The following is a 23,011-nucleotide window of genomic DNA, read 5'->3' as shown; positions in this document are numbered from 1 at the left end:
CTTCTCGCCATTCCCATCGGTGTATTCCTTAAATACACTCATCAACATACCCTTGGAACCATTCCACCGTGCGAGCTCCCTCCCGGACGCGTTTTTCCAGATCCTAAGAACTATAGCAACAACATACATCTTTTAACAATGTGGCTGATCTTCTCTGGTCACTCGAGAAAATTCGGTCCACTGACTTTCGAAGAGCTTGGGGATTTATCGATATTCGATCCTGTCATCCATGAAGCTCTCTGTCCAGCGTCATATGTACAGTATAATGCATGCAGTCCGAGATGACGTCGCTGTCGCATTAACTCTCGCAGCGCCGTTTTCGAAATCAGGTAACGGAACGTATAACATTCGCAAAAGTCACGTTGTCCCCGGTTTTTCGTTCTTTGGTTAGCTGGTTCCTAAAGCATGGAAAAAAGTGTCGGGGTGGTAACCTATACGGTGGAATGATTTTTCAATGTGGGGAAACGATGTCGAGTATCATGTCCAGGAGTACTGTACATGACTGAAGTAGAAAGGTTAAACAAAAAGTTCAGGAGACGTTGGATATTTCGAAGTACTGCTTAATGATGTACAAGAAAGTTCAAAGACGCAAGACAGAACTACGGTGATGAAGCGATCGATATACAACGAGGAAGCATTGAACAAACGTCCGGATGAAGGAGCAGAAAAGTATGAGATTGAGAGGAACGAAGTTGTTGTTAATAGGAGCGCTCCCCGTTGGTTCGTGAGTGGTTACTATTGCTACGATTACTTTCTGAGATCTCGAATACTGTCGGTAGCCTAGAGGAATGTTGCAGGCGGCCGGGTATTTGAGAGTGAGAAGATCCAGAGCAAGAGGCGAACATGTCGTCATCAAGATGTGCTCTAGCTTCATTAGTTGTTGAAAACACATGGTCTAAATTCTTAAGAATGCCTCCTAATAGTAGGGCAGTCAGTTCGCGTTCTAACAGCGCCAGGGTCTTGACGCCCAGTCCGTATCCGAGGGGAGGTGGAGTCCAAGGGATGACGATCCCATAGTGGTCTTTGAACGGCGCAGTTGGTTCTGAAAAACTATCAGGGCTGGAAGAATTGTGAGCAGATGAAGAAAGAATCTCGTCTAAAAGACTGCAGCAATAGCAGCACTTTTTAGACGATGTGGTGAAACCCCCATGAGGGGGCCTAACAAGGTACTCAGGAGAGATATGACTTGAGTGAGCAGAAGACAGAATAGTTCGAGGTTTCCTAGGTTTTGTCTCCGTTGGGACCCAATGAGGAGACGTCGGATAAGGGGAGCTGGAAGATGAGTCGCCGTTCATCACGGCGAGAGCAATGCCTGCTGAATGCACGGTTCCGGGGAAATCCTCTGAAGGGGTTCCATTTAGTGATGTGGACGAAGTAAGGTAAGGTACTGCCGGTCTCCTCGCGAAGAGCTCATCGAGTGCGGTATTAAATTTGTGCAGTTCCCTTGATGTGTAAGCATATTCAATATCTCCCGAGGTAAGAAACCGATTCAATTCTTCTCTAGCGATGAAGATAGGAGAGTGCATTTTTGCCTTTGCCTGAGGGCGTAGAACTGGAATCCGTACGATATATAGAACTGGAGGGGTATTGGCCAAGCGCCTCATGAGGCTGGGAAGATCTACTGTGGCTGCCTTATACCACGTAACCAACGAAAAAAGATAACGCAGTACATGATGTCCTGCTGTCTCGCCGATTTGACGTTCATCTTCTACAGAATGGTGTCAGTTTCGCAGAATATTTTCTACAAATCCTACTGATAGACTGAAGTCATCTTACCAATAATCTTCAAAACTAAGCCGGCTGGCACTACATCAATCGAAAGGTGAGATCTCCTCTTACGCAGCATGTCCAATTGTGTTTGGAGAGACCGTGAATCGAAAATCTTTTGAATAGGCTGGGTATTCAGAAGATGTGCCAGTGTTCTCATCGCTTTCGCCATTCTAGTGAGATGGGGTCCTGATGAATCCTTCAAGGCATACCGATTTGTGGCGTCCACTAATTCCTCAAGTGTTTTGCGCAAGGTTTCCATCCAGTGAGTAGCGGTTTTAACTCCGAAATGGAAAAGCATCTGGCCCTTGAAAAACTGCATCGGAATGCGTTCTTGTTGCAATTCATGCACAAGACACGGATCTTCTACTGCCTCCCAGGGATCATGAGACTCCAACACATCCTCAGGCCGAGGAGACCAGTCTCTGAAAACGCTGGTGAGGGTCATAGCGCCGTAGAAATGGAGAAGAAAGTGGGCCGCATCTACACGGGCTTTTACCTGTATGCAACAGCGGCTCAAGATTAGGCGGAAGACCCTCAAGCTCTCCGGGCTAGAAGTTGGGGTGTGTGATGTGTGCAATAGGTTTTGAAACATATCTACACTGTGCTTCACTATATCAATAGGTGCGGGTCCGTGCCTACATAATATAAAATGTCAAAATTAGACCAATATTATAAGACGAAACATACTGGGTAAATTCGGGAAGGTCCTGCATTGCACGCGATTCTGTATTTTCAACTGATATTTTTTTGACTGATATTGAAGGCTTCTGGTCGCCAAATTTCCGAAAATACGCGCGTGCAGATCCAGAGACAGGATTGAGAAACTGAGGAGCTACTATCGTCACGCATAGGGAGGCATCGACTTCAGGCGCACCAGTGATTGTGATAGGGCCTTCGTCAATGGAGTCGGTTGTCAGCAGTGTGGCAATTGCACGGTAGGCTCGAAGGATGCGTGGTTCTCTAGGGGAAGCTTGTAGAGGAAAGGGCTGTATCTGCGTCAGCCAGATGGCAGATGAGAGCCCTCTTATACGATGTTCGTGTATTGTATACTGGTCGGAAGTATTTCCGTCGTATGAGGATGCGGGGCGCATAAGAGAGATGATTTGGGAAGGAAAACGAGAGAAACAGCCAGCCTTTTCAAGGTCCATTGAGGATTGGCATGATTAGGGAACAAATTGAAGATAGAAGTCCCATCGTTAGACTTTTTATCACCGATCTCCAATGTTTCTATCAGTTTCGGTAACCTCGAGGACGGCGTATGAATGGAGTGAAGATGTGCCGGTTGATTGCCCTGATCAAGAATTGACACATGTTCAAGATGGGATTTGACTTAGGAAAGTCCTTCAACTGGCCAGATAGAAACAACGATGATTATATCGCTGAGGCGCTGCAGATGTTGGTGTTCTCGGTATATTTTATGAAAAAGGACATTTGGTTTCTTGGGCTGTGCATGTTCCCAAAATGTACAAGTTGGGATTAGAATTCAACGCTGGCTGTATTGAAAGAGCAAAAACAGGATGTTTTGAAAGCGAAGCACTCCCGGAACCAAATGAAGCACTGGTGACAGTTTGTGTTGAAGATTGTTCGTTGATATGGACATTCTTGCCGCATTGCCACGTTATTGCCACGTTTATACATACGATAAGATTAGTGATTCTGAACCCCTCTGCTTAGTCATGACCTCGACGTGAGTTGCCTGCTCGTTGCTTCTCGTTGGCGTTTATGACCTGCTCGTATGAATATGGACTCGCTTGCCTGTTAGAGAACGAGGTCGCCCTCCAGAATTCATCCAGTGAAGCGAGATACAGGTGAGATATCTAACGGTCAAATTTTGGTCAAATGAGGTGTGCTGTACGGTAAAATTCAACCCTGTATGATGACGAGACTGCCATTTTCCAGAAATAAATAAGGTGAAGGAATGCATTCTTCTCGGGTTTGGATCTGTTATTTGGACGAAATAGGCGAACTTCGTGCGCTGTTCACGAACGTCTGTGAAGACGGCTCTTCACGGCCAGCCGTGCTAATCGCTCACTACTCCTGCCTATTATCATGGAATATTCAATTTCGCATGTAAGTCAATTTCTGTGCTTGTACCCAATTCGAGAGGTATTCAACCCTCTATGATTATGATTTATGATTAGCACTGACTGCCTTTGCTTAGGCTATTCTGTCAATCACGACTATTCTGCAAACCTTGTCAAGGAATTCTATACGGTACGCCGTTTCGCTTTGTTCTAAGGGCAGCTTTCTGAAATTTTGTCAGGATAAAGAGTGTAACCTTTAGTGGTGATAATAATTAATTGTGTACCATCCTACCAGTCGGTAAGTCCATTCTTTTACCAAAAGAACGATCATAGAGCTACCGATAAATGCTACACCTTGGTTACAGCTTGGGCTAGGAAACGGTTGGAATGTTTTAGGAGGAGGATTAGCATGTTCAACGATGACTTCGTCGTCAGATGAGGGTATGGGATGGGATATGAATGCAAATTGCGCAAGACCCTTCCTAAGATCCGAGTTGGGTATGCTTCTTAGTCGTGCGCCTGGGGTATATATAAAGTTGGATCTAGAAACATTTTTATTGTCCTCAGGTGGAGTGGGAGGTGCTACGTCTTAAATGCTATTCCACGGAACGTCGGTGCTATGAGTAGTGCGTTTGTGACGCCGAATGCTGGAGAAGAGATTTTGAGACTTTTGTGGATTAGAATAATTTAATGGTACCACATAATGATCAAGGTTTTCTGTGAAGGAGCGCCGAATAGGGAAAGTCATCGATTCTGATGTGGATTGTGGGTCAATTGGTTCTAGTGGGGATGATGCTGAACGTTCAATGTAGATATTATGAACGCCGTCGGGATGAAGGACAACCTGGTGTATCGCAGATGGAGTGAGGTTAGAGAGATGGTCAATCGTTAATGTGGCATATTCAGTAGTTAGAGGACAATGACGAAGTTAATTTCACATAATGAACAATAAGGGTTGTTACGTTGACGAACAAAGCTCCAATACGCCGTGATTGTACAAGGGCACGAGCTGGTTGATTAAATCAAAACATATCCAGTCGAACAGAGGATGTGATTGTACCTCATGTGATACCTGGTATTGAGGGTGGTCGGTAGGAGTTGCAATGATAGGATTCGCAATGAAAAATCAGGGCATGAGAGTTGTTCCGCGGGAAGTGTGTTTTGTGGACATTGTTCTCGGATTTGAAGGAGGAGAGGGAGGAAAGATTCCTGAATAAGTAAGTTCATGAACAGAACCCGCGCATGGTTGTATGAGACTCCAAGGTGAATAGCCGGTGTTCCGTAGGCAAGGTACTGGAGGTAGTCGGCTGAGAGAAGGGAGTATGAGATGAAGTACACGAATGATGAGTGGATGGTAGTAAGTTTCTGGTTGATCAACATCTTTTATGGATTATTGGTAGTTATGTAGGTTACGACGGTGAAAAGCGATGGTACACCAAAGATTGTAGGTCGCTTTGCCGTTCGATATGGACCGCATTTGTTCACAAAAGCCGACCCACTACTCTTATTGCTGAACAGAGCAACATTGGCAGCGGATGAGATTTTTCTTCTGCTAGTATTCATCTACTTGGAGGCCAAACGTCACAGTGATACCGCATGTTTTCTATACTGTTATCTTCTCATCAAAGCTGAGCTTTTATGTTAAATAGTTCTGTGGGGAATGCTGGTTGTGAATGTTTTAATTTTTTAATGTGACTATGGCAATGTGAAGAGGTTTTATCTTGCGTTGTAACATATGAGTGTTCCATCGTTATTGTATTCTACATTTTTTGATGCAGTACAATGATTATATTATGAGTTGCAAAAGAACGTGCCCATGAGCTCAACCTTGCCCGATTGATACGGGTTTTTGCAGGTCCAATATTCATTATCAATGTTAAACTTGTAACATTATCTGCATCACGGCTGATGAAGGGATCATCCTAATACGTGTTGATATTGTCAAGATGAAATGCAAATAGTTGTGACAGATACTAACCACAGTTACTGTCGCGAAGTTGCGTCGGAGAACAGTAAACAACTCTATCAATTGCTGAGCAGTAGCAGGGTATACGTCCAGTCCAGAATTGTTTATGTAGTTGAATATTTTTTGAAATTCAATCCAGAATGAGCTTTCATGGATTGGTTGTTGATTTGAATCTCGAAGGATTGTTTGAATTGCCATTATGGCTACATCAGTTCTAATCATCAAATCAAATGATGTTGTTTTTCATCGTAGAAATTTATACGTACCGAAGTGCACCCGTCTTGATAAGGCTTTCAATGGCAGTAAGTTGTGTTCTGACTTGTGCAAAATTTTTGGGACCAAGTACACAATCAACGACTGCTCCTGGTATATCAAGCACAGCAATGTTGATTGTATTGACATTGGGTGTGTAAGCCATGGCCCAACTATTGAACTCCAAAAAATCTATACCAGTTGCATCACTGTCGTATTGATGAAACGGCACACGACAACAATGTTTGTCGCCTATGTATCTTGGAGTTAGAACAGATAAGGAGGATGATGGATCGCAAATTAGCCTAAATGAAGGCTTATGCATGATACTAAATCCACGATGCTCGTATTTCCGTATAGGATACATTTGTCGTTCCGTCAGTGGGGCTTGAAGGTCAATCAGCATTGTTGTCTTGTCTTCTAGAGTAAGCTTGGAAAAGAAGCAATATGCTGCCTGATGTGTGAACACATTCATTACACAAGCTAGGAGTTTGTGAGTAGATGTGTAGGTCAGTGATAAATAACTTAGTTGACAAACTTGAATGGAAGCAGAAGATACATTCTAAAGGTGCACCACATGTAGCAATAAGCTGGATTTTGGAAGTGTTTCGCATGAAATCCCAAACTCCAGCAACTGTGTTGAAGTTATAATTTTCTGAATCTTCGTCGGTCGTGGTTAGTCGTGTTTGATTGTTGCTGGATATTTGAGTGAAGGAGTCGTTGAAATCGAGAGGTTGATTTTCTTTGGGTTGGAATGAGTAGCCGCGAGAAATTAGCCATTCTCCAGCAATTGTACAGTAACGAATGTTACAGAATGCATCGAGGTCTCCATTGTAACTTTCTCGATTGAAAAATTCGAGAACAATTGAGCCAGACACTAATAACCCAATCGAACTCTGAGAAGAAATTTAATATCCGTCATGAAGTGGATGTATGTTATGATTATACCTGCAATTTTTGGAATTGTGCAATCTCTTCCATGTTGAAAAAGTTACGATAGGCATGTTTGATACTAAAAACTCGTTTCTTGTAGTTTGTGACGTCGATTCGTGTTTGTTTACATGATTTACTGAGTGTAAGAAGATCTGACACAGGGAGGCAGTCCATTATAGCCTCCGATGTTTCTAAAGGTCTGAATGAATATTGTTAGGTACAGTATCCGAGAAATTGAAGGTTTTGGATACGTACAATGAGTGGTTAAAAGTTTTGGTCGACATGAATGAGGTAGGTGATGGGTTGTTCGTTGTCTTTGAGTATTATACTCATTTAAGTGGTGATCAGTTCATGCAGTGAATGTCACGTAGTCATGTATTGTATGAATGATATAGGAGATAGAGAGGTAGTGTAGTCCGAAATCTTTAATGAGTAATAGCTATCATCGTATCATCAGCCTAAAGCGTTCAGGGCACGTCGACGAGCAAGAGTTCAAACCCACAGAAAGTGTGTGTCACATCGTATGACGTAGTACTATTTCTTGTTGTATTGAGTCATGTATGTGATGTGTGAATGGTGTGGGAAAAAGCTCATTAGCCTTATCTTGCAGAGTTAGGAAAACGTCGGTGTACGATGTCCAATTGTAGCTAACGTAGGTTTCAGGCATGCTTAATTAGTCATTTGTTCATGGATGAGATAGGATGGTGGTCAGTCCGGGCGCACGATTTCAATGTCTGTATTTGTGTTATTCCGGTTGTTGTTGCTCTCAGTTAGACGTTTGATTTCGATATCACAATTCCAATTAAGTAGGTAGGGTTAATCGACATATGGCCCCATTGAGGTACAAGATCATAGGACATGCGACATACATGACAGCAATAACTGTTTTCAATAGTAGAATGCGAGGTACAGCGAATGAGAGAATTTAAGAAATTGTCCAGATGGGGGGATAGTACAGTAGGGCAAGTAGAGATGAAGAGGGTTTCTGATAACGTATCCGTGAGTTTTGCAGACGTACGTTACAGGTTATCAAGGGGCTGAGGAAGGTATTTGAATTATGGTATCATTTTGCCCGATGACGACAATGATGGTGGTACTGATACTATAACAGCAAAAAATTCGTCGTAGGCATAAGTGGGGCGCAAGGGGGGATCCAAAGGTTCCAGGCATTGTGTCAGTCTCTCAAAGAAAATATCATAAAAGGGTGTTGTGGTAGAGGAGGTCATGATTTTAATGTCAGGCGGATTCAGAGTTTCACTGGATGATTTGCTGTTGAATATCTTGAGGTGAGAAAGATAATTGAGGAAGGGTTATCTGGATAGTGGTGATCATTCTGATGATGAAATGCGATACAAGGGAATGATGTTATGGAGAGTAGGCGAGGGACTTGAATTTGATGGAATAAATACATAGACAAAGTGGGTCGTTGTATTTAGTGCCCGTTGATTTAGACTAGACAAAGTAGGTATATATTCTGAATGAAGACTTCAGCAGGAGGAAAGTCAATTAATAGAGAAAGGTTATTGCTATTGCCGTCAAATAAGATCTGAATCTGTTGCTGCGGTCATTCAGTGATGAATGAATTGGTTTAGATTGATTGTCAGATTGGAGTGCGAGACTGGTTCGAATCTATACATCTTTGTCGATGTGTCGGTAATCACTTGACATGGTGCTCTTTGGTGCTTGTTTCGTCGGGTTTTAGCGGTGAGTAAAATTTGTTGGAATATGTAATGGTAGATACGGACAATAGCGATGTTTGTTGGTATATAAGTTGAGGTTCTACTTGCAAGTGTTTTGTCTCTTGCTTGTTTGCCAACTTATTAACATAATGTCGGTGAGTAGTAGACTGTGTGACGGTTGTAATCAAATGGAGTTACGTTTTTAATAGGACATTTCACACGGAGACTCGGTTAATGTGAGTGAATGATGTTTGTGTTTGTTAACTGTGTATGGTTTTTGCTGATATTTTTGAGGCATGATTCAGTCATCAGATTTGCGCAGCTTCACATCTCTGGATTTTCATAGCCGTTCAACATTGTATGATCAAGTGGAACAATTAATTGCCGGAAACCTGGAAGTGTTAAAGCCACTTGACATGGTCATGCATTTTTTAAACGACGTGTTTTCCGAAAAATCTATTCCGAATGTTTCGACTATGTCAATGCAGCGCGTTCCATCTTTGTCCGATCATGGTGGTTTGTGGCTTGTCGATTCTGGAAGAGAGGTTATATCTGTTGCTGTAGTAGCTCAGATTAGTCCATACCCAGATGATTTGAAATGTGGTGAATATCTTGACATGAATGTGTATAATCAAGAGGTATGTCATACATTTAGCAACCAATGAAAGCATATTGATCTCTTTACTTCAGATCAATCTGGATTCACTTCGAAGAGCTTCTGCTCGTTTGTTTTTCAATGAGGTGTCTTCATCTGCAGAATTCTCGGATGAAATCGCAAACATATACACTGTGCATAGTTCTCGGTTTCAAAAATTGTTGAATGTCCTGCAAGAAGCTACTATGCAGTACCTCGACTCGGTGAAGACTATTGATGGTAAGGACCTGTGTAGTAATTATGAGCATCATATTGACAGTTGTTATAGAGAAGTTATATCCTCAGCAAAGTATCAGCATGAGTACATTTGTCGATCTGCATGATTTTGGTCACTATGGCTTGCGCGCAAAAACCACAAATATATTTCAAAATGTTCCTGGACGGAGGACTAGACAGTCAACTGCCATGATGAATATCCGTGGACAATTACCAGATCCAAGTTGGTGACTTATTTATTTTATGACTAATTTGTTTTTTATGTGTATAATAGGAAAGTTGAAATCATCTGAAAAAGAAAAGAATCTAAAAGCACTGATCACTGACAAGGATGTTAGTGGTATGTGGTTTGTGTTGATTCAATGATGATCATTTTCATTTTATTTTATCTGTTTACAGAAGTGGACATAAAGGATCGGTTGTTGGGTCATTGGCCGGATTCGGAAGGAGTTATTAGGTCTCTTGCAGAAAGACACAATCTATCCTCTGTTCGCATGCACATACCTGATGTGTACGATTCACAAGGGGCATTGGTGCATCCCATGGATTATGATCACGTTCTCACATGTGGCCGCATTGTTTCAGTTGAATTTAATTTTCATCTGTGAGTGGAATCAAACATATTAGACTAATACTTGTTTTGACAATTACTTTAGTTGGGATATTACTAAGGGAAGTAATGGGAAAGCAGTGAACAAACCAAATCGTATTTGTTCGAACATTATCCACAAACTTCGCGTGTTGCCAGAAGATGAAGATGATATGCGTCTTTTATTTCATACCGAGGCGGTCAAACGGGCGGATGATATCGATCGTATTGCTGAAGAAAATCGATTAGCAGAGGAAGCTCGAGAGTTGTCTCGACAAGAAGAAGTCCTTCGTTTAGAACAGGCTATGGCAAAAGCAAAGTCTCTAGCTGATACAAAAAAGAAGCGTTTGGAAGAATTGCGTGTTAGAGGGACGAAGAATTCTTCTACAACGTCGCTGGCTAAACGAGGTGCGGTTTCATTGCCTAGTGGTAGTCTGAGGAAATCAAAACGTCTTGAGTTGAAGAAAGGAGTAGTTGATATGGATGGTCAAGAAGATGAAAACATTGGAGAAATGTTTGTTGATTTGAATTGAATGATGAAGAGTGAAAGGATCTTCATGAAGTTTTGTTGAAAGAAAGGTGTAGGTCAGGTTTTGCTTTGTAACAGTAATATGTTCAGATCTGTGTTTGGATGGATTGTTATGTGACAGTATTTGGAGCTGAATTTGTTTGATAGAAAATACACAAATGTCATGTATACAGTTTATATAGGTTGGAATGCAGTGAAATTACATTGACTCCAAGCATGGTGTTAAGCTGTTCAGAATGGATTGATGAGTTTACGAATTTGATATATTTGTAGTGTGAACGGAGCCGGAAGTAGAGTGTAGATTGACTGTCATAGAATTGTTATGATCCGTGTAGTAGTTCTTGATTTCTTTTGTGATGTAAAAAAAGAGGTGGAGAGGTTGTAGGCAATTTTTTGTTAGAGTTGGAATGTGTGGCAATGGATCTGTTTCCATGAGCATCTGGAAGACATGTATGCTCAGCTGATCATCGGTTGAAGATGTTGCTTTCGGTGTTTTTGATGCTGGAGAGCACTTTTGAGCCAGTACTTTTGCTTTGTTTGGGAGGAGAGATGTGTTACATCTGACAATGTTATTGCAGTAGTTATTCGAGAGGTGATTGTCATTTCCCCTTCGAGTATGTTTCATAGCAGGAAGAATTGATTGACATAGATTCTGACCATGTCTGTACATAAACTGGTAATGTCTCTCTCTATAAGGGATACTAGCAAATTTTTGTCAAGGAAATTTTGATTTTTGGATGATTCCTATTACAGGGCTTGGTCACAAACTTAGGGAGCATAGCATAGGATAGGATATGAATTATACTGGCAAGGTCCTATAGTCATTACTTTGATTGAACACCCTTTGACTCAATTCGAACTCAAGGCAACAATAATGTTTTAGAGATTGTTAAGGAAGCACTAGTGCACACAATGTCGTTAGCTCGGATTCAGGCTCATTATTATGGTATAGGCTCTTTGTTGACTTGTACTGGAGTTCGTCATTTGGTAGTTATGCTAGGATTCTGTATTTGTAATCTGAGGAGTTGATAAACTCAATCAATACTAAAACAACTGTAGTTGTGTTATGTTCTTGTACTGAGAGTTGATAAAGTATTGGGATGTTAGCAAATAGTTAATGCAGTCAGAGTTCATCCTTGGTTCCATTCATTTGTCGTCAATGTTTCCAGAAATATAGGTTAGCATCCACGGCGGCGAAACCTTCGGTAAGTCTTTCACAGATAGCTCTCTTCAAAGCTCACAACCGCCAAAGCCAGACATGAGCAAATGGAGACTTCAAAAGCCTGTTACTTTCAATCACTCCCAAGTAACCTCGTCATTTTCTCGCTCAGATGGTGATAGCTCACGAACTATTCAAGGCGGAGCCGTTGAAACCTCCTCGACGGAAGGCCCTTCCTGCACGTAGATGGTCAAGGGTACTTCCTACTTCTCGGACAAGTTCCACCCCTACATCTACACCTGTGCACGTTTCCGGAGACCCTACTGCAAAATCCGCTCCTGTATTCCGGAAACAGGTCATGTTGGACAGAGAACAGGCCCCCCATACAATTCCATTGCGTGATAGTCGTTCACGAAACTTAGAACACCAAAGGGAACATGATGGTCAGAACTCACTGAACCCCATCTCCACGAAGCACCGCCAGACTTTCTCAAACAGACATCCCTCAATCAAAGAATCCGGTATGAACTCCAGTTCGTCAAGTTCTACTTCCTCAGATGTATGGGAATCGTATGTCGACTCGTTGGACTCTGGCTGGAAAACTGGCAAATCTCATTTTGGTCCGAAACCTGAAAGGCGTGGATCTTTGATTCAGAAAATGAGAGCCATGTGGGAATACATAAATGACACTCAAAAGGATTACCGCGCTTTCCGACTACGAAAATAAAATATTCGGAAGAACAAAGTTTTTGTCGAGAAAAAAGTATCTGTGGACGTTTACATCCCGTCACTAGTCTCAGTAGGCCACTTAGCTCAGTTGTTGAACGTGAGGCTAGGTGAGTCTTTCGTCCAATCTCTTTATTTCACCATCTCACTAAGTTCAGCGCGGTTGCAACGTAAGATGGAACAGTCAGGAATGGGGGAAGAAACTTCGTATGACCATGGTGCGCTACCTCCTTGCTGGCCTTTGATTCGCATTTAACATGTTTCCCCATTCCTGACATCAGATTATGCCGTTCTTCTTGCTGAAGTTTGGTAAAAATCCCGTTGTTAACGACGAAATGGCTTTCGATATCTACCCTTTATCAGTCATTCATGTTTTGACCATTTCGAAAGCTGAAAAGTGATTATGCAATAGGCCCCCACACCCAGATCCTAGCACCCTCCGTTTGCGCCCTCCTGTCGTGGCGATGATGGGCCACGTCGACCACGGAAAGACTACGTTGCTCGACACTCTACAATCCACCTCTGTAGCGCAGCTGCGCAAAGCGAAGCCGGTGGTATCACTCAACATATAGGAGCCTTTTCTGTCCCAGTACGTTCCAGCGGTAACGACAACGGCCTCAAATCCATTACCTTTTTCGATACCCCGGGGCATGCTGCCTTTTCTGCTATGCGTGCGCTAGTGACTAAGCATTATCGCCGCAAAGCGGCTGTGAATTTTTGCGCGGAGGGCTCAGAAGTCTGCTCTGTATGAATGTGAGGCAGCTTTGGCATATTGAACACTGAACTGAATACTTAAGCTGTTCATAATATTTTCCCTTCAGATATATTCCCTTGCAGCTCTCATTCTCTGTCCTCATTTCAGAGATGTCTAACTGCTTCTATGTAGGTCATTTTTTGCTTGATTATTCTAATAATTGATTCCTGCAAAGAACTATTCTTTATCCCAGAAGTAATACAGTAGATCAATCATATTTGCATACCTTAACACTAACACTATTTCTGGAGATATTCACACCCACCATGGCTCTGACAAAGTTATAATGAATGAGAATGCTGATGGAGAATTTCTTTCAGTATCCTATAATCCTACTGGTGTTGAATATCTGAATGGCTCTGGGCTTTACATCTCCCATTACATTGAGCTGAATATTGGAGCATTATTGAGCTAGATTCTTGGCTAAAAGCCTCAGAACAGCACCCAATAGCAAAAGCATTCCCAGCAATTTTTTCATCAGACTGCTGGGGATGCATCTGCAAAATCTGTATGTTTGCCAGAGCAAGGGTGCTAGCTGGAGAGCACTCTCCAGCATTAGAAGTAGCAGAAGCAAGATTTTTAACTTGCTCTGGGTGCTTTGGCTACTGGGAAGTGCTCTAAGCTGCTCTGGGATGATTAGCCAAATATACAATTTTTGAAGATGTGCTTTCATTGCTGGCAAGCAATGTCAGATGCTTTCAAATCTTAGCCATAAATTCAGCTTTTGCAGATGCAACTGTTGGAGTTTGTAATGCCACCAGGGCAATTTTTATTCATTGCACTTCCCAGGTTTTAGAGGATAGAATACTAGGAGGTGACAATGCAGGAGACTGCATTTAGACCATGCTTAACATTAACACATTCAAATTTGGATATTCCTACTATTTATATTGGAAAGATGTCAATTTCCAGTTGGTCAAGGTTGAATAGTGAAGCAAATAAGCAGGCTTAAAAGTTACCTGCTCTATGACAAGACAGGGAGTCAAAGCTGTTTATCAAAGTTATTTGTCACATCTGCAAAAGTTGTAGGTTCAGATAATTGCCTGAAAGCAGCCAAAAGTGCTCCCCAGCAGCTAGAGCTCTTAGATAAGGTTTTCTTTGAATTGCTTTGAGTGTTTTGCAACTGGACAGTAGTACTCCGAATTGTTTTTGGTTATTAGCTAATTTTCCAGGTGTTGCAGATGCATTGTATACTATATCCTATCTATACTTCCTACAGCTTGCATTGAATTGAATGGCTGAATGTAGAGTACTATGTCTAACTTCAAAATATACATTATTTGTTTGAGTGATGCTTTGAGTGCTTTCACTGCTGGGAAGTGCTCTCAACTGCTTTCGGAGCCTTAGCCGAAAATACAGGTTTTGCAGATGATCCAATCCTCCAGCCTCCGTGCTCAAGGACTCAAAATTTCATTGAATTGCATCCACCATCTTGCAGCATATAAGCTCTCTCTTTTGATTAGTTTGTCATTGTACAATTAATTTAACTTCAGTTATATATTACACCAACTGAGAATTCATTCAGCATTGATTTTTACATTGTAAGTGCTGATGTAGATTGCAGATATATTACTATAAGTACTACCAGATCCGTAGTTTTTTGAATAAGTTTAATATTTTTATTTTTATGGGTAACTACTTATAGTAAATATCAAAGCAGAAAGTCCCCTTGAGAGTAGAAGCTCAAGTACATCCATGTCAATGGGGGAGTTATAGAGCACGTTTAGAGGCAGTTGTTGCAATATTAGACCCATTTTCCCTGAGACACTGCACAAACTTGCTTGCTTGAGGTTCGACGTCGGATGCTTGACAAATCATCAATTCAAACTCCGGAACTTTCCGTGAAATCTGCCATCATAATTTAGACACGTTACCACCAAGTATTGCATGGCATTCCTTCGCATTGTAACTTGTAGCGACCACAACTGGATGAAACTTCACGAATGCGGTGACGAAAAGCATTGTTTCAGCAAAGAATATTTGACCACGCTGTAGGATCGCATCATTTTTTCACTTCTCCTCAAATGTAACAAAAGATCGGGAAATATACCATACAGACAACAGAGGAGTGTTATTTTCAGTAAGAGAGGCGATGAGGCGGAGGGTTCGTTTTTCGATGTAGGTATCATTGTCAAATGCTGATTTTCCCATCAGGTTTACCTCGTTCAGCGGCTCGGGGTTCGAGAACTAATCTACAACCCACTGTCCTAGCATCGTTTCAAGCCAACGGAAGCGAGTTGGTGTAACAACTCGGCAGATGCGGCTTCAAACTGAGGCTCGTCCGTCTTTCCGACGTCAAGAAAAGAAATCCTCAGCCAGGCTTGCATCGCAGGACTCCTTATCTCGTCCTACAACACCCGCTTCTACTCTCCCGTTAGCTCATCCTTCGCTTCCTGCTAAGCATCCTTCGGCTGTTACTCGAAAGAAAAAGGAATATATTGTGCGCGCACCATAGCCTTCTCCGACACATTGTGTGGCTGGAGACTCGGGATTTACTGGCTCACAATAGAACGGACTAGGCTCTTCAAAAATCGATCCTGAGTTAGTGGAATCCATACAATTATCCATCCCTTCAACTCCATTCGCACCAGTTTGAAGTCGCAGTTGGATTCTTAGAGCAGTTATATGAGACAGTTGCAGACAGTAGCTTAATGGCACGTCTTTCAAATCCCTCGTGACTAGACTACTCGCAGATTAACTTGGTGATCAGGTACTAACCAATACGGTAGTTGTTTTAACGAATATTCACATTGCAGCAACTTCCTAGCCATCACTGGTCACTCCCAACGAAGAGAAACTTTCTCAACAATTTCTCTGGTGCTGGTCACTCTTGAAATTACCCATTTTCCTTTCGAGCCGCCCACTTGCTTCATTGCACATCAAATTGCGGTGGGAGTGCAGAATCCTGCCTTATCGTCTTTCTCGATTTCTGCTGCTTTCCGTCATCCGGTTAAGCAGGACGAAATTACTATCCCGAGATCACTGCTCTATATCATAGTCTCATCCATCTTCATCTCATTTCTGCTCCTAATCTTCTCGCTCCTTGACCTCGGATATTTTTCACTCTGGTTGACACCCGCATTATGCCTTTTCACGCTGCTGTATTTCACCGGTGTATATGTTCTCTCCCGAATGGAGCGTAGAATTGAGGAACCAACGTATTTTCCGATGGTCGTCTTTGTTGGTTATATCATGACAATAATTTGGCTGGTATCTTTCATCCTTACCGTTGTCGTCTTTGCAGCGTATCCGCACATGGTAGATGTTTTGCGTCAGCAAGGTCTTCACATAGCATCTGTTGGGTTGCAGAGGTTCCAATGACTGCTTTGCATGACCGACCTTGGTCTGGTTGGTGGATTTACTGCCCGCAGTCATGTAATTGCGATGGAGGAGGGTGATCCTGAGAATTGGAGGATTTTAATAGGGAAAACGCAGAATCTGGCTGCCAATGTGAGCGTGATCCTGATATTTTCCAAGTTTCATTGCTTCAATTTCAAATTTCTAGCGTCAAATTCGAGTCCATCATCAAGGTTAGCCTCGCAATCTCACCCTCGCGAATCATTTTCACTAATGTTCTTAACCCATTCAATCTGAATGATCCTTCCATGATTCAAGAGCCTCGCGAAGCTGCTGCCCCTACCATTCAGCCTGACTGGATCACTGCAGCTGTCCTCGAAGATAATATGACTGTGGCTCCTAGAACACCCAAGCCTCCGACCTCGCCTTGTCCCCAGATTGAAATTTTTTCGCCAGGTCCAATGGATGATCTGTACGACGATGCTTACATTAGTGACTATCACCGCGAGGAAGTACCGGAACATCAGGTCTCCCCTGGTGCCCCTCATAGTCCTTTTGCCTCACGCAGTCAGTCCTCGCGGTAAACCAAACAGCGAGTATTCGGAAAAGGAGCACTTCGAACGGGCATACTTCCCTCGTCTATCGGTGTTTTCTCCTCGCCTAGTACATTTGCCTCCATCGCCTTTGCCTTCTTCGTCTTATCATTCGCACACAACGCGCTCCGATACCGACGATGACTCGGAGACTCCTGAGACTCCTGATAGATGGTCTGACGAGGATGAGGTCGAGGAAGAGTATCATGCCGCACATTTGAGGTATTAAATAATGGATGGATATGTGGTGCGCTGAGTTTCGAGCCTTTTATGTATGTACGAATGTTCTCGGTGGTTAATGGCAATCAATACACAATTGCACGAACTGTAGCCTTTTCTCACGAAGCTTCTAATCGCGATAGGAGAATGCCCAGAGTGAGGTCGGGTTGTTATCTTGAACGCGTTGATTTGATATGTTGCCGAGGACGAGAAGGAAAGCGGACACATTTGTGAACGTGTGGTTCTTTCACTGCAGCATGTGAACGGTAGTGTTGTGCTTGTTGCTGTAAAGGTTAGTGTATCTTTTCAATGTTCTGGTGACTCTCTTTGTGACTATTTTGATTAGGTTAGCGTGGTTCGTATGCGGGGCGTCCGAAGAGAATACTCCCTCAAACAGTTTGTGCGCAAGATGGCCCCGCCATTGGTGACGTTCCTTTTCTTGCTTTTGGAAGTCTGATGGGTGGTATTGCGTAAAATCAGCTTACTACTTCAAACTCAATATTTTTCTTTCTTCTTTCGTGCAGGTGTGTATCTGAGGTTGACGTGGATTTCATTTGGAACAGCATGGAAACTATCGGCCAGACTGCTATCAAAATTATTGTCGCTATCGAACGATGTGTACATGTCGTTCTAGATCTCATGGACAATTGAGCTGTATTGTTCAGGAGGCTGTCGTCGTGATGAAAGCAAATTTCGTCTTATTCGGCATTCATGAATCACAACTTAGTTCTTTATTTCTTTCGGGATTCAGAGCATCTTCGGCTTGGAGTCTTGGACGACGCTCCATGCAGTTTGATCCCATGGTCGTTGATTGTGCAGCTTTATGGTACAAGACTTAGATAATGTCAAATGATGTGCCAAAGGAACAGTTGAGCTCCAACATTTTGTACACTGTAGGCTGCATTAAAGTCGCCAGCACATGAAATTCTTGAAGTTGTTTCACGATCGTTGTCGACTTTCGAGCTATGACACCCAGTGTGGTATCACCAGTAGTACAAAATCTAAATTCCAGATATTAGAGAACAGAAACAAGGAAATGTCTTATTTTGCAAAGTGATATATTATGGAATGGCCATGTATATCAGTGAATATAATGGTTATGATATGAAATCCAATCTAACATGGAATTGTTTTCATAAGGTCACCATGGATACAAACTTGTTCACATTGCAGATTCCCACTGCTTTAAATACAATAAATTGAGTTGTATAGGTAGATTCTGAAATAATTTGGAGCCAGTAAGTAATTTTCTGAATGATTATGAGAATGGTGTCAAGTTCTGCACAGATGAAGAGTTTTATGGATGTTGACTGCAAAGATGAATTTAGAGTTGAGTATTTCAAGTTGAATACAGTCAATGTCAGAGGTGCAACGAACTGGAATTTTCGGTGATGATAACATAGTAAGTGACAAAGGTGGTACACTGGTAGTACAGACAAGACACAATATTTTGTGACAATGTATAGATTTTCCTTGAAATGATTCAGCTAGATGAAAGTTGAAGTGTCCAGTCCTCTGCAAAGATCCATCGTTCACATCCGACATGTACAGAAGTAAGAGTAGGGCACTCATTTCGAAATCGCACTAACACTTCTCGTTCAATCGAAATAGCCGGTGACAGAATAAGTTGGTACAATTGCCGTAGATGCGTACAGTTCTTCAGGACTGGATCATACATCGTGTTCTGTAAGATCATTAGTGTTCAGTTTATATTAAGCTGGTATTACACTGACAATATTTCTCGGTAACCAATCCCATTTTAAAGATAGTCTCTTCACAGAGGATATTCTCTTCATGAGGATCTCTATACTCTCGTTGTCCCAAATGGTTATATCGAGATGAAAGTTTTCTACAACCAAGTCATTAGGTAGATCTTCATCTACCCGTATGGTGTAGAAACAATGGTTGACAAGGTGTATATTCATGAGAAGGGTTGATTTTGATGCAATATATCGGAGAAACCTAATAGGTCCACAGTAGTGCTCGATATTATAGCCAAATGAGCATTGTTTGTCAGAGTTGCGCATCATGCAACCCATGCCCTTAGGCAGCGTAAGAATTCTGAGATTGGGAAATTGTTGCAAGAAAGTGAATAAACAGCTCATGGTGTTTGAATCCAATGGTGATGTATTTGACCAGAATGATTGAGAAGCAGACAGCGATAATTCTTCCACAGTTGTCGGTAAGTTTTTGTCCATCCAAACCCATTCGTTGCTGGTTGTATTATGCCATGCAACAGACAACGATACGAGTTTTTCACATGAACAAATTATGTCCAAGTCTTGATTTTGGTGGTGCCAACATATCATGTCTAGACGCAATCTTTTGAGAGGAAGGTTCACATCACTGAAGTGAGCAACACCTTCACAACAGCAGCGTTTGATTTCCAAATTGCGCAGATGTATTAGCAGGGAAAGGCCTTGGCCAAAGTCACTCGGTAGGACGGCTCCCGCTAATACGATTTCTGTCAAACGATGGAAAGTGGAAAACAACCCAGATGCTGTTCTCCAGGATGCAATCCATCTTTTTCTGTGTCGAAAATGGACGTTATCCAAAGCGGTATCGGATTGATGTGGTTTACCGATCTGCATAAACAATATGTCGGCAGTAACGTTCCGTTTCGACGAATCCCATGTCCTTTTTGCGAGACGTAGTTTATTTGGACGAGGGAAGTACACAGATCGGAACACCAAGTTGCCTACTATTTTTCGCATCAATTTGCAAACCAAGACTAATGGACGTAAGTCAAGGTCATAGATCGTGAACATATACCACCATATGTCCACGGGTAATCGGTAGAGTATACAGTTAAAGTCGAGCGATGTGTTGTTGTGATTGAGCAGATCAATAAGCACCATGGGTGGTTAGTACAACCGGACGTGGTACTGCGATACATATACCATATTTGAAGCCGATCAGAAAGAAACCAACATTGCTTGAAATAGATTGAATTAGATATTAGTAACACAGATTCTCAAAACAGTTATCTGTCATCTGAAAATGATGAGTGAAAGGGAAAAGAATCAGAACAGGGAAACATATAAGAGAAGCATAGTTAGTATATCTAACATCATGCACTACAATCCTGAGTAGTAGAATCATATTGTCAGACAGCTTGTGAATGAAACTTAATGGTCAAACATCCACAATGCACCGATGCAGACTGTAAAAGGAATTATGAAATTTGTCAGACACACATCCCAAATTGATCACTGACACCCATAGGCTGTATGTAGGAAGGATATCCAATAACATGCAACGCATGCCATATCAGTCAAACGCATTAACTGATGATGACTGGAAATGGGAATTAGACAGTTTAATTGAGAATTTGAGAGATTGTAGGTCGGCAAATGCCTTTTTCAAAATGGGATTTAGGGTATATCATCGATTGAATTATTATTGACTGGGTAAAGCCGAGAGAAACCTGTATGGGTCTCTTCGGATTCATACTAAACACGCATATGAGGAAGGTAGTACGGATCTAAGCGTAGTGTGTATAGTACGGCGCCCGGCTGTTCCTCAACGGGATTCATGTCAGTTAACCTACCTACCTGTGTATAGGATAAGAACGGTATCACAACGGACGTTACAGGTTATGATTAGACATTTAAGCTTTGCTGTGAACAGGCAAATGATTCTTATTTTTAAGGAAGAGCGAAAGACGAATTAGTGATATCCAGTAGATGTTGATTTCCACTTCAATTTGCTGCACAAACAAACCATCTATTTCACCGATGTCTCAGACAACTTTCAAACACCCACTGTACGTTTGCAAATAATTCTCTTTTCTTTCGTTGTATCATGCAATGATGTTTCTTCAGCCCGTTAGAGACGTCGGAAGCCATACTGGACTTGTTACCCTTACCAGATCTTCTTTCATTTGGCAAAACTTGTAAACAAACACGCATGGATGTTAGGAAGTACAAGGAAAGAGTATTTAGCATCCAACATGCTTACCGAAACTTTTTCAACATCGAAGAAATTGCAGAGTTTCAAATTTTGCAGGCAAGACCATGATAGTTTTCAATTCAATAAATGATATTCATTTTTGCTGGTTAGAGTTCAGTTGGACTATTGGTATCTGGTTCGACTGTTCTTGAATTTTTCAATCGAGAAATTTACAACGGAGATTTGGATACATTTTGCAATATTCAGCACTGCAAAATTGCTGGCGATTGGTTGATATCTCATGGATATTCATATCGACCCAAAGAAGGTCAGGCTATCGATTTTGATAGCTCCTTCTCCGAGACATATAATAAAGAAACAGCAAGTGAAACCCCAGAAGACGCGGATACAGATGAATACAAGTTTAATACGGTGGTTAATATCTGGAATTTTATGCGAAGCTCTTCCAAAATTCAGCTCATTGCTACTGGTGGGGCACCTTTGGAGTCTATCTTTTCGTTCCATTCCAGTTCGTGAACCATGTTATTCATTCCCGATCTGCATCTAAGCTAATCAAAGTTCAGCCTGTGTAATGAACGTCTTCACGCATCGTGCTGCGTATTGTCTTTTTTCTAAACTTACCTTGGAAGAAAAAACGACAATGTTGATCGACATTCAAGCACCTTTAAATGCCCGTGAAATGTATCCGATACAGAAGTACAAAAATCGTGGATTCAACGTTATACATTATCCAGATTTTAGGCTCGTTTGTGATCCGTCTTCTTCACTATCTGCTCTCGTGCCGAGATACGTTGGTGACAGACACTGTTGTCGTGTACCATTTCATCAATGTAGCACTACGACATCCGACATTGACTTCTTGGAAGTAAATAGTTGGGTAATGGGCTACACAACCAGATTCAACACCATCAAAGTTTCTGTGCTTAGTATATCGGGTATAGCTGTGGATTGTGTTTTTGCACCCCAGAATCTTGCTCAAATAAGAACACAACTTGCGGCCATCCGTGATCTTATCAGAATAGGTGCAGTCAGGTATGAATAATCTACACTAATCGAACACTATATTCTTATATCATTATCAGGAGTGAACTAGCGATAATGTTGATTCAAACAATTATTCGAGATTCGCATCAACGACCCATAACGGAAAGCTCATTCTGGATTCAATTCCGAAAAATATTCAATTGTGTTAACAACTCTGGAATGAGTGTGCACCCTGCCACTTCGCAACAATTGATTGAGTTGTTTATGGTTGTACGAAGTAATTATACGGATGTGACTGTGGTTGGTGTATTTTGTCAACGTTTATATATTGTTCTAACTTTGTTACCTACCAGGATGATCCGTATGTTATTCATGACGAAAATGATGTTGCAAAGTTAAGGTTGATCATAAACATCGGGCCTGCGAAAACTCGCGTCAATCGGGTGACCTTGACGACATGGGCGCGTGCTTTTGCAGCTCATGATATACTCATCATGTTGTATCAAAAAATGTGAAATATTGGTATTGTTGTAATATTATGACAAGTATCTGATCTAGTGCTCAGGGGCACATAACTTTTGCCGTAACCCGTGCGGCACCAGTCCTACGCAGTGCCGCACAGTTCCGCGCAGTTCCGCGCAACTTTATGCAGTTCCGTGCAATTTGTGAATATACAATATTGTATACAAGATCCTCCCACATAGTTATATTGCTGCACAATTTGAGCTCCAGACAATGATATTGTACAATGGAG

At 41.9% G+C, this 23,011-nt stretch overlaps 8 protein-coding genes across 8 annotated transcripts; 4 read left to right on the top strand and 4 right to left on the bottom strand.

Moving 5' to 3' along the window:
• Positions 1 to 1,549: 1,549 nt before the first annotated feature.
• On the bottom strand, positions 1,550 to 2,520 carry C8R40DRAFT_437768 (uncharacterized protein). The gene has a single exon (XM_046235067.1). The coding sequence runs from the start codon at positions 2,360 to 2,362 to the stop codon at positions 1,751 to 1,753; it is 612 nt and encodes a 203-aa protein (XP_046090760.1). The 5' UTR covers positions 2,363 to 2,520; the 3' UTR covers positions 1,550 to 1,750.
• A 711-nt stretch (positions 2,521 to 3,231) lies between these two features.
• On the top strand, positions 3,232 to 4,686 carry C8R40DRAFT_1065894 (uncharacterized protein; the record flags this gene model as incomplete). The annotated part of the gene is made up of 9 exons (XM_046225708.1): positions 3,232 to 3,352; positions 3,445 to 3,457; positions 3,553 to 3,578; positions 3,932 to 3,984; positions 4,090 to 4,092; positions 4,160 to 4,318; positions 4,362 to 4,408; positions 4,507 to 4,559; positions 4,607 to 4,686. The coding sequence occupies 9 exons, from the start codon at positions 3,232 to 3,234 to the stop codon at positions 4,684 to 4,686; spliced, it is 555 nt and encodes a 184-aa protein (XP_046090759.1).
• Positions 4,687 to 6,331: 1,645 nt separating this feature from the next.
• On the bottom strand, positions 6,332 to 7,143 carry C8R40DRAFT_1029990 (uncharacterized protein; the record flags this gene model as incomplete). Its single annotated transcript, XM_046223133.1, has 3 exons — positions 6,332 to 6,495; positions 6,551 to 6,908; positions 6,961 to 7,143. Coding segments are annotated over 3 exons (705 nt in total), but the record flags the coding sequence as incomplete, so codon positions are not given.
• A 1,630-nt stretch (positions 7,144 to 8,773) lies between these two features.
• On the top strand, positions 8,774 to 10,617 carry C8R40DRAFT_1065892 (uncharacterized protein; the record flags this gene model as incomplete). Its single annotated transcript, XM_046225707.1, has 8 exons — positions 8,774 to 8,779; positions 8,834 to 8,860; positions 8,930 to 9,262; positions 9,315 to 9,498; positions 9,548 to 9,718; positions 9,770 to 9,835; positions 9,895 to 10,099; positions 10,152 to 10,617. 8 exons carry the CDS (start codon positions 8,774 to 8,776, stop codon positions 10,615 to 10,617), a joined length of 1,458 nt encoding a protein of 485 aa, XP_046090757.1.
• Positions 10,618 to 11,955: 1,338 nt separating this feature from the next.
• On the bottom strand, positions 11,956 to 13,175 carry C8R40DRAFT_1200868 (uncharacterized protein; the record flags this gene model as incomplete). Its single annotated transcript, XM_046233120.1, has 4 exons — positions 12,921 to 13,175; positions 12,648 to 12,852; positions 12,228 to 12,366; positions 11,956 to 12,110 (listed from the first exon to the last, which is right to left on the bottom strand). The coding sequence occupies exons 1-4, from the start codon at positions 13,148 to 13,150 to the stop codon at positions 11,956 to 11,958; spliced, it is 729 nt and encodes a 242-aa protein (XP_046090756.1). The 5' UTR covers positions 13,151 to 13,175.
• A 2,975-nt stretch (positions 13,176 to 16,150) lies between these two features.
• Positions 16,151 to 17,436, top strand: C8R40DRAFT_1082747 (uncharacterized protein; the record flags this gene model as incomplete). The annotated part of the gene is given in 4 exon segments (XM_046227208.1): positions 16,151 to 16,563; positions 16,624 to 16,702; positions 16,783 to 17,098; positions 17,118 to 17,436. Coding segments are annotated over 4 exon segments (1,062 nt in total), but the record flags the coding sequence as incomplete, so codon positions are not given.
• Positions 17,437 to 19,073: 1,637 nt separating this feature from the next.
• On the bottom strand, positions 19,074 to 20,219 carry C8R40DRAFT_1165910 (uncharacterized protein; the record flags this gene model as incomplete). Its single annotated transcript, XM_046230771.1, has 1 exon — positions 19,074 to 20,219. One exon carries the CDS (start codon positions 20,217 to 20,219, stop codon positions 19,074 to 19,076), a length of 1,146 nt encoding a protein of 381 aa, XP_046090754.1.
• Positions 20,220 to 21,098: 879 nt separating this feature from the next.
• On the top strand, positions 21,099 to 22,772 carry C8R40DRAFT_1165909 (uncharacterized protein; the record flags this gene model as incomplete). Its single annotated transcript, XM_046230770.1, has 6 exons — positions 21,099 to 21,127; positions 21,186 to 21,297; positions 21,424 to 21,781; positions 21,822 to 22,305; positions 22,356 to 22,557; positions 22,611 to 22,772. The coding sequence occupies 6 exons, from the start codon at positions 21,099 to 21,101 to the stop codon at positions 22,770 to 22,772; spliced, it is 1,347 nt and encodes a 448-aa protein (XP_046090753.1).
• Positions 22,773 to 23,011: the final 239 nt, after the last annotated feature.

Source organism: Lentinula edodes (genome assembly GCF_021015755.1).
Source record: "Lentinula edodes strain Le(Bin) 0899 ss11 chromosome Unknown C8R40scaffold_3, whole genome shotgun sequence".
Lineage (NCBI taxonomy): Eukaryota > Fungi > Basidiomycota > Agaricomycetes > Agaricales > Omphalotaceae > Lentinula > Lentinula edodes.
Note: the sequence above shows the minus strand (reverse complement) of the source record. Positions and strands in the feature narration are given on the sequence as shown.

Coding starts and splice junctions, on each gene's coding strand:
- C8R40DRAFT_437768 (XM_046235067.1), bottom strand. CDS start 2,362: ATGTTTCAAAACCTATTGCACACATCACACACCCCAACTTCTAGCCCG.